The following is a 16,387-nucleotide window of genomic DNA, read 5'->3' as shown; positions in this document are numbered from 1 at the left end:
GCGAGGTTGAGCAATTGCATTAATTTTTCCAAATACATGGTGCCTATCACGCGAGGAGATTCACAAATAGGATCCCAACACTGTTGGGCATAGAATTGCTATGTACACATTTAAGAGCCAATGTAACTGCAGACTTGCATGTTTCTTCTAGTAATGGGTAATTTTTATTTCCCCTTGGGGAATTACATTAGTTTTCTTTTGGTCTTTTAGTTGTTTAGTTTACAGGCCACAACTACATTTCTAGAGATTATCTCCTGCTTGGGTAGTTTTATCAGTTTTATCAGTTGTGAGTTTCAGCTATCTTACTGACCTCATTTCTCTTCATAGTTCCTTTGTCTGCAACATTATGCATTCATTCTGGTCTTTAATTTTGCCTCCTATTAATTTTTCCTCTCACCCTCCATTCGTGTGCTGAAATTCTTCATGGCATTTCAATTGCACTGGAAATAATTAATGGTTGCTCTGTCTGTCTATCTATCATCTATCATCTATCTATCTACCTACCTACCCACCTACCTACCTACCTACCTACCTATCATCTATCTAACATTATCTCTATCATATTTTAGAACTTCCCACTTCCCTCACAGAGGGATTCTGTGCTCTTAAATGCTGATTAAATTAATTGATGTCGTTTATAAACCATAATTCCAGTATGAACCACAGACATAGGTGCTTCAAATGTCAGAACACCATACTATTTGTCCTTAAATTGCCTGACAGAAGGCATATGCAGTGAACTGTGCCAGCATTGTCTTGATGTCTTGCTTTTGTTTGCTTTTATGAATGAATAGACTCATTGATAATGCAACACATCTTGCAAATGAAGCAAGAAAATGAGTGCCCAACAGTCTGGTAAAAATACTGTGTACTAGTGCTCGTAACACAGTCACTTTTATTTATTCAACTCCTATTATTTACTTGGGAACTTCGCAGTCATTTCAAATTCCTTTTATGTACATTTTTCATGCATCTTCCTGCAATATTTTCTTCATCCATTAATAAATGATCCATCATCCACCCTGATGAATAGATACAGAGCTTTGACTTTTATCTCTCTCCCTTTTTACTCTCCCTTACCCTCATTGTTTTTTAACCCATTCCCAAGTCTGATCACTCCCAACATTGCACAAAGGCACCCCTTTTATCCTTCACTGGTCCATGCTCATTTGTTGCATTCTTCTTCTCTCTGGGCTTCTGTTGTCATTGGTTTCTAATTCCACTCCACTCCACTCCACTCCATTCCATTCCATTCTTGTCCTTCTGATTACTTGTGTCAAACTCTTTATTTCGTGTAGTTCATCCCCAACATCTTATCTGTGAAATCTTTGGCTGAACTAATCTCCCCCCACCCTTTATTTGTTAACCAAATAAAGTTGGTGTACCTGTTCCATTTACATGTATCCCTGCCTTCACTTCCTTTTGTGTGTTTGTGTATGTGCTCTTTTTCCTATGTCAGATCTGGACGACTATTAAGTTTCCTGTTACAGATCCCTCCTTTTATATCAATAACAAACTGAAGCTGCATAAAGACAGATTACTTTGGATTGCTTCACTAATCTAGGGGTGGCCTAAAGCAGGGGTCACCAACCTTTCGGACCTCAGGGACCACTAAATTGATAATTTTAAATCCCACAGACCTCTAATATGATCTGCCTAATGACAGGCTGGGTGGGCGTAGCTAGGTGGTCATGTGACTGGGTGGGCATGATCAACTTGATTTCACTCACATCGAGGGGCACCTCACCAGCCTCTACTCGCCCCTCCCCTCCCAGCCACTCCTCGCCTGCCGGTCTGGGCTCCTTAGGACCCCAACAGGAAGCAGTTGTTGGAGCTAAGCAGCCATCATGAGAAAGAGTTAGCAAAACAGCTCAGTTCAAATTGGATCTGACTGAGAATGCAAGGCCAGGTACCAGTGCCTGGAGGCTCAGTGGGCTGAGATGGTCAGCCAATTCCAGATCATGATGCTGTCCCAATGGAATAAGGCCCTTTGACTCTTTGCCACTAGCAGCACTTCCCTCCCAAAGGCCTGCACCAGGAGGCTGAAACAGACCCCAAATCAGAATTTCTGTCCCCTCTGATCCACACAAAAAGACCCCGAAGGGGGAGAATCTTTGCAGCAACACAAATGTTCATTGCATGTATCTGGCCCAGGGGCTGTAGTTTGAGACCCCTGTTTTAGTGCAATATAAAAAATGGTGTGTGGACCACCAGTGGTCCATGGACCACCAGTTGGTAACCGCTGGCCTAAAGGACCCCTTTCATTTCATATATTTTATGAACCGATTCCTTTTCTTGAGAGAAAATAATCACTTGCTAGGAGAAATGAGGAAAAATATAAATAGGTTAAGAGGATGAATTAGGGCCAGCAATTTTATCCTTTAGAAGATTTGCTAGGCCTCATCAGTATCAGAATTCTTCAGTTCGAAGAAGGATGGAGAACATGACATGTACTGACAACTTTTGTTGTTATTTTTAGCTGACTTCTATTTTTATGTTAAGAAATTGGGAAGCTGAACTCTGATACTGGAACCATCACAAACATATCTAACATTCACAGCCAGCAAAATGTCTCGCTGGGTACATGAAATTGTCCAGATGCTAGAGATTTTTTCTCACTTTCATATTTTTCCCCATTTTATTTCCTATTTTCCATAAACTGTGACATTCCCACACACAAAAGCTTTTGCAGTAGCTCCAAACAGGCATATGTGCAAGATCTCACTCTGTGAAAAGGGAAAGTAAAGTTGACAGAAAGTTTTTTCCTCCCTCCCTCCCTCCCTCCCTCCCTCCCTCCCTCTCTCTCTCTCTCTCTCTCTCTCTCTCTCTCTCTCTCTTCGCTAAGCTTCCTGTTTGCCTCTCAGTTATGAAAAGGGCAGTTCTGAAAACGCCCTCTATTTGTGGTAAGAAAAATGACTACGAAGATGAATTTGAACTAGCCTTACAATACTGATTTTGCAAGCTCTCGTGTCCTTCTTCGGCTTACAAGAATATTTTTCCTCTCTGAAAACCGTGCTCTTTTTGGTGAAGCTGGCATTCAGAACTGAAAGAGCTTCTTATCACCTTTAGACTTCAGGAAATATTTGCCTTCCCTTGTGAATGGAACAGTGAGAAATATCCATGATTTCCTATTTCTTGGTTAAAGTTGCAAGGGAGAGAAGTGGCTCAGATCCACCAGTTGGGCTATGCTTGGTAAAGATTAACTGCTTTCATTTAAACATGAATAATAGAGTAAAATGTGCAGTCTCTTACCGATAAGTCTAAAAAATGGCTTTTTACTGACCATCACAGCATAAAATCTTAATTTTATGGATGTGAATCCATACGAGACCATCTTTGATAAAGTCAGTCCATTAGTCCACTTACACCAATTCTCCTCCCCCTCCTCCCCTCTCCTAAAAGGCAATGGTGGTCCAAAGTTGAAGAGGGGCCTTATTCAAATCTACTACCTGAAATTTTTCACACCAATGCGTGGGGAAAAAAATATGGCTTCTCAGACATTCCAGAGAGTATCCAATGAGGCTAGTATTCATGGTGTCCAACCTATTTTCTCATCTTTCCTAAAACAGCCAAAAGGAAATTACTATAACACAGCATATAGTTTACATTCTGAATAAAAGATCTAATTAACCTGTCTCTTTCCATATCATGTTTTTTTACGATTATACAATGCTAAAGTAATATGTATGTATACTTTGAGACTGTAAGATCGTCCTAAGGATGTCTCTGATACCCAAAGGGAAGGGATGCTTCTTGGGTACTTCTGGATGTATTATTACTTCTTTTTCTTTCTTTTTTTCTTTTGATCAGGTGAGATTGACGAAGCAGCTGTAAAGAACTATGCTTACCTCAACATTGTGGGAATGGTTGGGTCCATTGACAATGATTTCTGTGGGACAGACATGACTATCGGCACAGATTCTGCCCTGCATAGAATCATTGAAGTGGTGGATGCCATCATGACTACTGCTCAAAGGTATTTGATTCACTGGAAAAATGTCAGAAAGTTTGGGATAACCTATAGAGTAAAAGCTCTAGAGTAAAATTCAAGTAAAAGCTAAATTATCCATAGTTTTAAGAGTTACACTGAAATGCACCAAAACCTCATCAATTTCAATCTTCTACTAAAATTCCAAGATAGGGAGATAATAATCATATACAGCATTGTCTGTATTGTATTTTATGACCAAGAGAGGAACTAGTTACTATGTCAAGATGGACTTGTCCCTGAAAATAATATTGCTGCTTCATACTTTAGAAAACTGTGAAACTTTGTGTCTTTTCCTGCCTTCAGTGGCCATTAAAACTTAGCTTGCCGCAGAGAAGTTATACATAAAAGCTGTATTCATAGATTGCACTAAGTCAAAAGATAATTTGCTGATTTAGTATAACAACTTGTAGAAATTTATTCATTTTGGCTTATAAATCAGGTATGTGGTTAGGTGTGAACAGACTTCAGCAAGTCTGTTTTCCACAGTTAAGCAAATTTTGGCTTAGCTTGATCTATGAATTCAGATCCTGATGGCCTTTTCCCACACGTTATTTCCAGAGAAAGGACAATGAAGGTATTCGTGTTGGCTAGAAAATTCCCTGTTTCTTTCACTTTTTAGCAAACCAATTGATATGGATCCCTTCAGGAAGATTTGCCATAGCTGAAGAACTTCTACAGAGTGCAGTTTTTTCTGGAAGATATAATTCACATTAACATTTTTGGAATAGGATATTCCATGCTGTGATAATAATTTATCGTAGCATACTTTTTGATTCAGCTTCTGAACAACTCTGAAATCTACTTAGGTCCTCCATATGAAAAGCAAAAAAATCCTCTTTTGCCCACTGCTGCCTCTTTACGCCTTTGGAAGCATTTATTTCCTTTTTAAAGCTAACAATGGCTTATTGAACCACAAAAGACAAAATTGTAGTTAATCTAACCTGGAATTTTTTGCAACAAACACAACTAAGTGTAAAACCCAGCCAGAAGCCAAAATGAGTGAAAAATATATATTTTATTTCCAGTACGTTTCAAGATATGTTTCCCTGACAAAGGAAAATTCTTCCTTTGTTTCAGATGCTTCATAAATAACTGCATGGAAATGCTATATAGGTAGTCCTTGACGTAAAACAGTTTATTTAGTAACTGACTATTCAAAGTTACAACAGCAAAAGTGACTTATGACATTTATTCACACTTATGACCGTTGCATTCCCCATGGTCACATGATCAAAATTCAGACACTTGGGAACTGACTCATATTTATGACGGTTGCAGTGTCCTGGGATTGCACCTTTTGTGACCTTCTGACAAGCAGAGTCAATGGGGAAGCCAGTTTCACTTAATAACTTAACAACAGCAGTTATTCAGTTAAGAACTGTGGCAAGAAAAGTCATAAAATGGGGGCAAAAATTCATTTAACAAATGTCTCACTTAGTAACAAAAACTCAGGCTCAACTGTGGTCATAAGTCGAGGACTACCTGTATAGAAATTTGTTCTTGAGAAAAGCACTCTGTTTTTTAAACTTATTGTTAAAATAGTTGATTTTATTCTCTCAGAAATGCTTCTTGTTGCCATTTAAAGAATTTACTCCATACTTGATGTCATGATAGGTGCTACAGCTGGTATTACTGTTTTTTTTTTTAAATAAATATTTACCAATCAAGCAGATGCCCTTCCAAACTTTTTTATTCCTTGAAATCTTAAAAAGCTTTAATGGGAGGATTCTCCCACCCCTTCATGGTGTCTTCTCTTGGCATTGAAGAAGTGTGGAAGGGAGAGTGCAGATCCTCCATGCAGATATTATTTAATCAATCATAAGCATCCCCTAAGAATTTTATCATGAATTTAATACAAAGACATTCCATGTTGTCTTCTTCGAAAGGAATTTTAAAGGCAAATACCCCTTTTCGTCTAACTGAATGAAAACCAGTAAAGGAAAAAAAAAACAAAAAAAAACAAACAAACCAGGAACCTTTTTCTGCCCAGTGCAAATTGGGACTTCCTTGCTTGCAGTTCAACTCACCCCCTCCCAAATGCTTTGTTGAGCATGCCAGGATTGCACTGTAGTTTATTATCTAATCTTCATGATGTTACACTATAGCTTAGTGTGTCATTCAACCTGAGCTTTTGTATAAACTCTGTTGCCGTCAAAGAGCTGGAAGCAGCTCTTTGGAAGTTTGCAACCTTTGGCTGGCTATAGAGGGATGGAAAATGAGTCCTGGGAGGCATGCATAAATTCCTAGCAACAGCAGCTGAGCCCTTTCAACACTTTCACTGGCATTTGTCACATCGTTAAAGAAGTGCTTTGATAGGAACGCGGAATGCAAATATATGGCAGGGGAAGGAAGAACTAGGATTCTTCTTTTCTAATGCTTTCATTGTCTGTTGCTTAGTTCTGTAAACCAATAAGAAGAAACATGTTTGAGAAAATTTGTGTAAATCTTCTTTCATTTCCCATAGTATCTATAATTGAAAGGTACCGTATGTCCCTGAAAATAAGACCCAACCAGAAAATAAGCCCTGATTTTTCAAGATGCTCGTAATATAAGTCCTACTCCTAAAATAAGCCCCAGTTAAGATTGTCAGCCAGACGGAGGCATTTTAGCACCGTATTTCCCTGAAAATAAGACCTAACCGGAAAATAAATCCTAATGGGTCTTTTGGAGCAAAAATTAATATAAGACCTAGTCTTATTTTTGGAGAAACATGGGTAATAGCAAATATAAAGGGTAATTTGTAAATAATATATTGACCTTAAACTCCATAATTACAGAGAAATGAGGAAAAAAAAACTTGGGTATTTTTTAATAAAATGTTACTATACAAGTAATCCTCAATTTACAGCACTTCGTTTAGTGACTGTTCAATGTTACGATGGCAGTGGAAAAAAAAGACTTATGACCACTTTTCACACTTATGACCATTGCAGCATCCCCATTGTCATGTAATCAAAATTCAGATGCTTGGCAATTGGTTCATATTTATGACGGTTGCAATGTCCTGGGGTCATGTGATCAACTTTTGTGACCTCTTAACAAGCAAACTCAATGGGGAAGCCAGATTCACTTAACAACTGTAGCAAGAAAGATCGTAAAATGGGGCAAAACTCACTTATCCAATGTCTCACTTAACATAAATTTTGGGTTCAATTGTGGTCGTAAATCGAGGGCTACCTATATACTTTACTGGCAGCTAGATCATGAATTAAGGAAAGTCCATCTGAAGGAGGATTTGAAAGAATTAAAAAAAATAGGAATCATCTACTTAATGCCAAACTCAAGATTTGTATGTTCGAATAGTATCTTACTGTTTGTTTTGGTTGTTGATCTATCTTGTGATTTCTGTAGCCATCAGAGGACCTTCGTCCTGGAAGTGATGGGAAGACACTGTGGGTACGTATCTCCCACGATAAACCACTTTTAGTAAAACGTTCTTGTGGTGTATATTTCAGATACTATTGGCAATTTCCTTCTTTGCCCTAGGTATCTGGCACTTGTTAGTGCTTTAGCTTGTGGTGCAGACTATGTATTTATCCCTGAATATCCACCTGAGGAAGGATGGGAAGATCACATGTGTTCTAGGCTTTCTGAGGTAATCTTTTCAGCTTTGGTTTATAATGCCTTGGGCTTCCTTAGGAGATTATCAGCAGATCCCTGGTGGAAACTGAGCAAGAACAACCCAAATTTCCAATCTCTAAAAGGCAATTGTGCCAAAATGGTAAAGTTCACCTGTGAAGGCTCTCCTTTTTTTTGGACATTCTTAGATCATTTTTCTGGTGGGGTTTTTTTTCCTTAAAAAAAAAAAAAGTACTGTAGTGAGGGTAACGGCCCCATTATGCAATCCATTTATTTTTAACTAAGAAAGTATCCATGTGGCCATTCCCTTAATGGCTCTCGGGAGCTTTCAAAACAGTGTGGTTAAGTTATGGTTGAAAGCAGAAGTTGGTTTGCTCCAACAGCACAGATGCACAAAAATGTCACTAAACTTATAGTTTGTTGGGCTTGTTGACATTTCCCCCGCAAAATAAGGTGTTAAAAGTTCATTTTAGTGGCAGAATTTATTTCGTGAAGACATTGGGCTGTTCTCTTTTAACTTGTCATCTCAGGAGAGTTGTCTACCTTAATTCTCATGCTCAACTTCAGCATGGGACAACGAGAACTCTTAACAACCTTCAGGAATTGTGACTATGAATGGGTTTGGAGAAGCATGGTTCACTACAGTTCCCAGAATGTCAAGTCTTGGTCTGTATGGGCCTTGAATTTCAACAATGTCTAGACTAGGGGTGGGAAACGATGGCCCTTTTATGACTTGTTGACCAACTCCCAGAATTTCTCAAGCCAGCCTGGCTCAGGAATTCTGGGAGTTGAAGTTCACAAGTCATAAAAGGGCCATTATTCCCTAACCCTGGTCTAAAGGGACAGTGGTTCCTCATCCCTGCCTCATAGCATGTTCCAGGATCCTCTGCAGCATTCATATCTCTGTCAACTCATTTGAAAAGGTTCCTGAAACCAAAAAGCCTGAAACCTTTTGTTTCACTTTATCCTACTGAGTTTTCATAATCTTGAGCATGGAGCTATACTTGTCCAGGAGCTTTCTACAATCCAATATTCTTTCTGATCAGTAACAAGTATAGTTCCTATTTCTAGTCATTATGGCTAAAAAATCTGGAACTGAAAGACCTAGTACATGTACAATGTGCTACATTTTTGGGGGGAATTTTTTTTATTTTTAAACAAAACATAAAACATAAAACAATTATCATCCATTACAATTAAAGAAAGTGTGTTGATGGGTTACAAATCTTTTGTGCTTAATCCTCTATCCAACATTTTCTTATTTAACAGTTTATTACATTATTATTCTCATTTACCAATTATTTAACAGTAAATTGTCCTCTATAAGGGGGGAAAAAACCCCTTTATATGTTTTATTATCTTATCCATTTCATATTTCATTTCCATTCTTTCTTGTCTAACCATTGATAAAATAGATCCCATATCAAATAATATTGTTTATCTTCTTGTTCCCTAATTTCAAATGTCAATTTACTCATTTCAGCACACTCCAAAATTTTCTTGATAACGTCATCATCCGTGGGTATCTTCTCACCTTTCCAATTTCTAGCAAATACAATTCTAGCCGCCGTTAAAACATTCACAATTAAATTTGTGGATTTTAGTCCAATATCTTTTAGCTTCTGCACATGTCCACCACATATGGTAATATGACACAATGTGCTACATTGAAGTAGATACATTCAGTAACATTGGGGGGGGGGGAGAATAACAATAGGGTATAGGAGGGACATGGTGGCTCAGTGGCTAAGACACTGAGCTTGTCGATCGAAAGGTTGGCAGTTCAGTGGTTCGAATCCCTAGTGCTGTGTAACAGGGTGAGCTCCCATTACTTGTCCCAGCTTCTGCCAGCCTAGCAGTTCAAAAGCACATAAAAAATGCAAGCAGAAAAATAGGGACCATCTTTGGTGGGAATCTAACAGTGTTCCGTGCACCTTTGGCATTTAGTCATGCTGGCCACATGACCATGGAGACGTCTTTGGACAGCACTGGCTTTTTGGCTTTGAAACGGAGATGAGCACTGTCCCCTAGAGTCGGGAACGACTAGCAGATATGTGTGAGGGGATCCTTTACCTTTACCTCTTATGGTTTCATTAGATGTCTTATATTCATTTTCTGAATATTTGTATCATGCAGTAGATGAAAAGTTTCCTACCTATGTTTAGAATTCAGCCTTCCACTGTTTATTCCAGCTTTGGTAGCTTTACTGATCTGTCTTTAATTTCTTTCATCCTAGAACCGTGCCCGAAAGAAAAGGTTGAATATAATAATTGTGTCTGAAGGAGCAATTGATTCCTTTAACAAGCCTATCACTTCTGAACAAGTTAAGGATGTAAGTACATAGCTGTCCATCATGACTTCTGCTGAATATATATGTGACTTCTCATGTTAATTTATTTATAAAGTTTGGGATATTTTTTTTTTGTGTGTATTGTGTAATTGAAATGAGGTCTTAGTTAAGTATGGTTACATTCAAGATTGCTTTTGAAAAATCACACATAGACAAAAAAAAACCTTTACTGTAGAAAATTCACTTTCATGTTATTAGCTTCTGTGTTACACTAATGCACATTGAACAAATATCTGCTGTGCAGAATGTTCTGGCAATATTGATAAAGCTTGGTTCTGCAGATGCTTTAGTTTGAGTTCTAGTGTAGATTTCCCTGTGGCTGCTATGCAGGAAATGCTCCTATGTGTCAGTCTGGTCAAAGCAGTACTTGGTAGAGGTTTTATCAATAAAGGAGGATATTTGAATCTCAGGGTTTAACTCAGAGGGTCTTAATCCCATTTCAGTTTCAGGCATGGTTTGCATGGGATGGTCAATTGAAAAAAAGTTCCAGCTTTCTAAAAACTGCCCCTGTTTTGTTGGAAGCCTAGGGCAGGGGTTGGCAATCTTAAACACTCAAAGAGCTATTTGGACCCGTTTCCCACAGAAAAGAAAACACCGGGAGCCACAAAACCGTTTTGACATCTAAAATGAAGATAACACTTCTATATTGTTTTTTTTACCTTTATGCTATGTATAAAAAAGCTTATTTAGCCATGGTTGGCCTACTGGGGGTCGAAAAACTCAATAAATTGTGTGCCTGCGGGTGTCGCACATTGGCAGTTATGACACATATTTTGGGTGACGGAGCTGCAGCAGAGGAATGAAGGAGCCACATGCAGCTCCAGAGCCGTAGGTTGCTGACCCCTGACCTAGGGGAACACATTTGGTCCTTGTCCCAAAGGTGTCTTTTCAAGAGGCAACTGGACTTTTCTGGTTTTTCTTTGATGACGTTTCTTTGAAGACACCATCTTTCTTCTATCTACAACACAGTCCTTTCAATAGTTCCAAGAAGGTTCCACACCCATTTGCAACCCTCAGGTGACCCTGACCACACAGATAAACCTGCAGGTGGCCTCAACAACTCACTAAAAAAATGCAAATGACCAGCTGAGTGCAAGGAGTATAATTCCTTCCATTCCCCACCATCCAGTCAGAGCTGAAGAAGCTTCTTGGATGAGAAGCAAAATGTCTTCAAAGAAAAACCAGAAAGTTTGCTTGCCTCTTGAAAAAGCATCTTTGAGACAACCATGACTGAGATGACTGAGAATCTCCATAGACATTTGGTCCTTAATTTTCCCCCCTGTTCACTGGGGAATCTTAGTAGATTGTGATCAAGATGTGGAATGATTCATTCTGAATGAGATTTCTAAATTTATTATATAAAGATAATGGATAATGAATGAATAGACTTTGGTTTTACTGCGGTGTTGATAAAAAATACAAATTAAGACAGATAATGCCTCAGTTTTTACAGTAGCAAGTTGCTTCTTGATTCATGGTCACTGGTATTTATTCAGATAGTGAAATTACCAACTCTTAAAAAATTCAGCCTTTGATAGCTATCTACACAGATTAGATACCCAGTTCTATAACCTTCCTCTTTTCTTTGTCTTAAGTAACTCACTATGCCTTACTTAAAATGTTTTAAACATTTTTAAAGTGCAGTGCTACATTGGTTCAATATATATTTAACAGGTATTGATGTGTTGACCCTTTTCTCTCCTTTCTTAACTAGACATTCATGGAAATTTATTTTACCAACTAGTTATGCACATATTCTTTAAGGATATGATTAAATATTGTGTAATTTGCCCTTATTTTTAAGGCAGCATGGTTCATTTTCAGCTGTTCCATGCTGACACCTTCTATTTTTGCTTTTTTGTCAGCGACATTAAAATCTGCCTGGAAAGTATTTGAATCCTTTTTTTCTGCTTTAAACATATCATTCTCAATTTGTTTCCTATCTTGTGATTTGTTAATAAACATCTGATTAAAAGCTCATTACGCAAAATTGATCTGGTGTTTTACAAACTTGAAAGCTATTAGCAAGTCTTGTCAAAACAAACTTTTATACTGAATTTGTGGACTATAGCCATACAGAGAATCAGAACTTCTATAAAAGCAACAAGTAATGTACATATAGAACAGAGACCTCCCCAAACTTTTCAGCTCATTGACCCCTTCACAAAGTTTCAGATTGTTTGACTCCCAAGTATTTATTATATGCAAATAATGTAGTAAATGTTATTCTAACTAATAGAATATGAATAAAAGCAATGATCCTTTGGATGCTCCCATCAATTCTTGGGGATCAACATTGACCATTTTGGAGAACTCTGATCTGGAGGTAGCTGATAAAAACAGCAGTTACCATCCTATCAACCATCCCATAGGTTCTCCTTACTTCCCTGATCCCCACACATGGGTAAAGAGCCATGTGCGTAAGGCTTTCCAGAATGCTGGTAGAGTTGGGGTTTCAGATTGCTGCAACCAAAAAGATCCACTTTGTCCAGGGTGAAATGCTCCCGGTTTGGACCGGATTGCCCGATCTGGTAGCGATGGTGGCGGGTGGTTCAGAGAACCGGTAGCAGAAATCCCTGCCCCCCCACCATGCCCAGCTGAGCCGCATGATCATCAGAGGCTTTTTGTTTTTACTTTTCAAAGTATTTTTTCTACAACCTCTTCCGAAGAAAAAATGCTTTTAAAAGTTTTTTAAAAAAAGCCTCTGATGATCGCGTGGCTCAGCTGGGATCAGCAGAGGCTTTTCAAAGCATTATTTTCTGCAACCTCTTGGCCGAAGAGGTGGTAAAAAAAATGCTTTGAAAAGTCTCTGGCAACTCCCAGCTGAGTTGCGTGATCGGCAAAGAGGTATTTTTTAAAATGCCTCTCTGACGATCCCAGCTGAGTTGCCTGATTGGCAGAGGCTTTTCAAAGCATTAGAAAAAATGCTTTGAAAAGTTTTTTTTAAAAAAGTTGGCCACGCCCACCCAGTTGCATTACCCCCCCCCCACCAAGCCACGCCCACAGAACCGGTAGCAACAAATTTTACATTTCACCCCTGACTTTGTCCTATGAGAGGGCATTCCCTAACAGATTGAGAAGAGTCCCAGAGATTTAAATTCGATGGCAGAAGTATTTGTTGTAGATTAGAACTGAATTTGCAAAAGGCATTTACATTATATCTTCTACTCAGTGCTCATATAAGGAAAATATCTGCACAGTTGCTACAGCTCCTAATCCATTTTCTTCTTTGGGTTCACTGTGGTCTTCTTTTGCAGCTTGTGGTGAAGCGGTTGGGGTTTGACACACGGGTGACCATTCTTGGCCATGTGCAACGAGGAGGCACACCCTCTGCTTTTGATCGGATTTTGGTGAGTGAATATAACCAATTTGTTTCTGAATATCTGAAGAAGAATAGTGTATCCGCCACAACCCAGTTTGAGGTGGAATTACTTGATTTTTCTTCCTTGTTCTATTCTTTGAGCCATGTTAGGAATTAATTGAAAAATGTTTAAATTTAGGTCATAACCTAATGGCTATGGTTAAATTTCTATTCAGCCAAAGATGGAAAGATCCTTCCTTCTTTCTTTCTTTCTTTCTTTCTTTCTTTCCTTCCTTCCTTCCTTCCTTCCTTCCTTCCTTCCTTCCTTCCTTCCTTCCTTCCTTCCTTCCTTCCTTCCTTCCTTCCTTCTCCTCTTCTTTCTTTCTTTCTTTCTTTCTTTCTTTCTTTCTTCCTTCCTTCCTTCCTTCCTTCCTTCCTTCCTTCCTTCCTTCCTTTCCCTCCCCCCTCCCTCCCCCCTCCCTTGCTTAATTTTGAACATAATAGAACATAATAGAACACCACCAGGTGTTCTAATACCCATAAAAAAACCAACCTGGTTTTTTTACAGGCCAGCCGTATGGGTGTGGAGGCTGTCCTTGCTCTTCTGGAAGCTACACCTGAAACACCTGGATGCGTGGTGACCCTCTCCGGGAACCTGGCTGTCCGCCTGCCTTTGATGGAGTGTGTTCAAATGGTGAGTTTCCGCAAGGAAGTGGCCCACATCTGTTTGTTAGTATGATCTAGCAATCAGTAGCCTGTTGTCAGCTGGAGCACTAGCAGTGATGTAAGAGAAATGCTTATCAGCTCTGTGGACAATGAACTCCAGTGAGTCTTACAATAGGAGCAATTGGGCCGAATTGCTGATGGGAGTTTGATAGCAAACTGGGGTGTTGGATTGTGATAACCCAGAGGCCTTTGATAAAATAGTCTGTTTATCTTGGGTCTTGTTCTTCCTGTTTGTTTTGGCATGCCAGAGTATGTGTACATGATCATGAGCATGTATTACATCATGATTATAGAGAGTGGCTAAGGTCATTCTTGGTGCTCCAAGTTTCTGCAGTAAAATGAATCAGGAGCATTCCTTAGGATGCAATATATTAATACATGATTTCAGAGAATCCGCCTTTCCTTGTTTGTTTTTGTATTTTAAATAATCAGTCCTATTTTATGCAACTATAAAATCAAGGCTAGTTTGTCCACAAAAGAATGAGTCAAATAAACAGCTACATGTGTAAGACCATGTAGGTTGATAATAAGACAACATCTGTACTACAGGCAGTCCTCAATGTATAACCATTTGTTTAGTGACCATTCAAAGGTACAATGGCACTGATAAACTGACTGCTTTTCACATTTACATCCCAAGGTCACATGATCAAAATCCGGACATTTGGCAGCTGGTTCATATTTATGACAGTTGTGGTGTGCCAGGGTCACATGGCACATTGCAACTGTCATAAATATGCAACCTTCTGACAACTAAGTTAACGGGGAAGCCAGATTCACTTAACAACGATGTTACTAACTTTAACAATTTCAGTGGTTCACTTAACAAACATGGCAAGAAAGGTCATAAAATGGGGCAAAACTCACTTAATAAATCTCTCACTTAGCAACAGAAATGTTGGGCTCAATCGTGGTCATAAATCAAGGATTAACTATAATGTTATGTACAGCTTTTTGAATAGGTCTAGATTATTATAAGAGTCTTTCACATTGGGATAAATAAGAAAGATAAGAAAATTACATTGTAATCCATCAAAATCATTTAAAATTCAATTAGGTAAAGGTAAAAGTTCCCTTCGTACATATGTGCTAGTCGTTCTCATGGTGGTGCTCATCTCCATTTCAAGGCTGAAGAGCCAGTGCTATCCAAAGACGTCTCCATGTTCATGTAGCTGGCATGACTAAATGCCAGAGGCGCATGGAACGCTGTTACCTTCCCACTAAAGATGGTCCCTATTTTTCTACTTGCATTTTTTACGTGCTTTCGAACTGCTAGGTTGGCAGAAGCTGGGACAAGTAACGGGAGCTCACCCCATTACACGGCACTAGGGATTCGAACCGCTGAACTGCCGACCTTTCGATCAACAAGCTTTTTTTGAATTAGTTTTTTTTAATTAATACAATTACCTAATCGCATTTGTGGAACAGCAGGACGGCCCACTCGCTTTCTATTTTTGGACCTTGCTTTGAGGGATGTTATTCTGACCTTACATATGATTCGTTTTTGTTTTCCCTAATTCCCAAGACTCAAGATGTACAGAAAGCTATGGATGAAAGAAGATTCAAAGATGCAGTAGAACTCCGTGGAAGGTGCGACATTATTATTTTTTAATCTTCTGGCAGAAATTGTTGGGTTGCTTTCCAATGTACGGTGATGGCTAATTATATCAAAGGCATCTGTTTTGTAGGTAACCATGGGAGAAATGGTTTCTCTTCCCAATAATTTTTCAGTTCTATCCAAATGGGATAAAATCTTAGGTCTTGAATTGTACCAAAAATAGGAGATAATAGAGACAGCATGACTTTTTGACTGCTGCTAGTTAAAGTGATGGAAATTGCCTTAAGTAGTATATCCTGAAGAATAAATGAATGAATCTGGATTTCCCCCCCCCCTAAATGCGTATGTGTTGGTCAATGACTAAAGGAGTCTAAAGAGTCTCCAGATTGGCACCATGAATCTCACATGCACTAAGGATGTCTAAAGTCTTTCTTTTTTGAAAGCGTGTAATGTGAAATTGCTATTGCCAGGTTTGAAAATGATGTAATTCTTGCTATCTGCCATAGGGGCAGATTACTGTTCTTACAATCTAACAATCTGCATGGGCAAGATAATAAGTTCTTCCTGCAGTACCTATTCTCTCCTCCCACTTTTATTTATTTATTTATTTATTTTATTTTATTTCTATACCACCCTTCTCCTGCGGGACTCAGGACGGTGTACAGCCAAGATAAAACATTGCATATAAAATTTAAAAACAATTTAAAAAACAATTAAATAATTTTGGCCCAAGATATTAAAAACAACCCAATTAAAACCAAATTCAATTAAAGCAAAGAAATAAGTTCTCTTATAATTTTTTTAAAAAAAATTAAAAATGGTGGGATACGAATGAGATAGGCTAAGTGTGATGTGTGCATTTGCAATATGAGAAGATTTGGG

The 16,387-nt window shown here is 38.6% G+C and overlaps 1 protein-coding gene across 8 annotated transcripts in view; it reads left to right on the top strand.

The window, feature by feature from the left end:
• The window catches only part of PFKP (phosphofructokinase, platelet), an 85,291-nt gene that overhangs the window by 30,482 nt on the left and 38,422 nt on the right, over positions 1 to 16,387 (top strand). For all 8 annotated transcript variants that reach the window (XR_015734117.1, XR_015734116.1, XM_087893033.1 and 5 more), the window contains exons 6-12: positions 3,811 to 3,976; positions 7,343 to 7,387; positions 7,478 to 7,586; positions 9,807 to 9,902; positions 13,178 to 13,270; positions 13,790 to 13,915; positions 15,473 to 15,537. Coding sequence is in view for 6 of the 8 variants with exons in the window: in XM_087893033.1 (XP_087749159.1) it covers positions 3,811 to 3,976; positions 7,343 to 7,387; positions 7,478 to 7,586; positions 9,807 to 9,902; positions 13,178 to 13,270; positions 13,790 to 13,915; positions 15,473 to 15,537 (700 nt within the window). In the remaining 2 variants the exon portion in view is untranslated. The remainder of the gene's footprint in view (positions 1 to 3,810; positions 3,977 to 7,342; positions 7,388 to 7,477; positions 7,587 to 9,806; positions 9,903 to 13,177; positions 13,271 to 13,789; positions 13,916 to 15,472; positions 15,538 to 16,387) is intronic.

This window comes from Pantherophis guttatus, chromosome 4, assembly GCF_059756535.1.
Source record: "Pantherophis guttatus breed Tessera chromosome 4, ASM5975653v1, whole genome shotgun sequence".
Taxonomy (NCBI): Eukaryota; Metazoa; Chordata; class Lepidosauria; order Squamata; family Colubridae; genus Pantherophis; species Pantherophis guttatus.
Note: the sequence above shows the minus strand (reverse complement) of the source record. Positions and strands in the feature narration are given on the sequence as shown.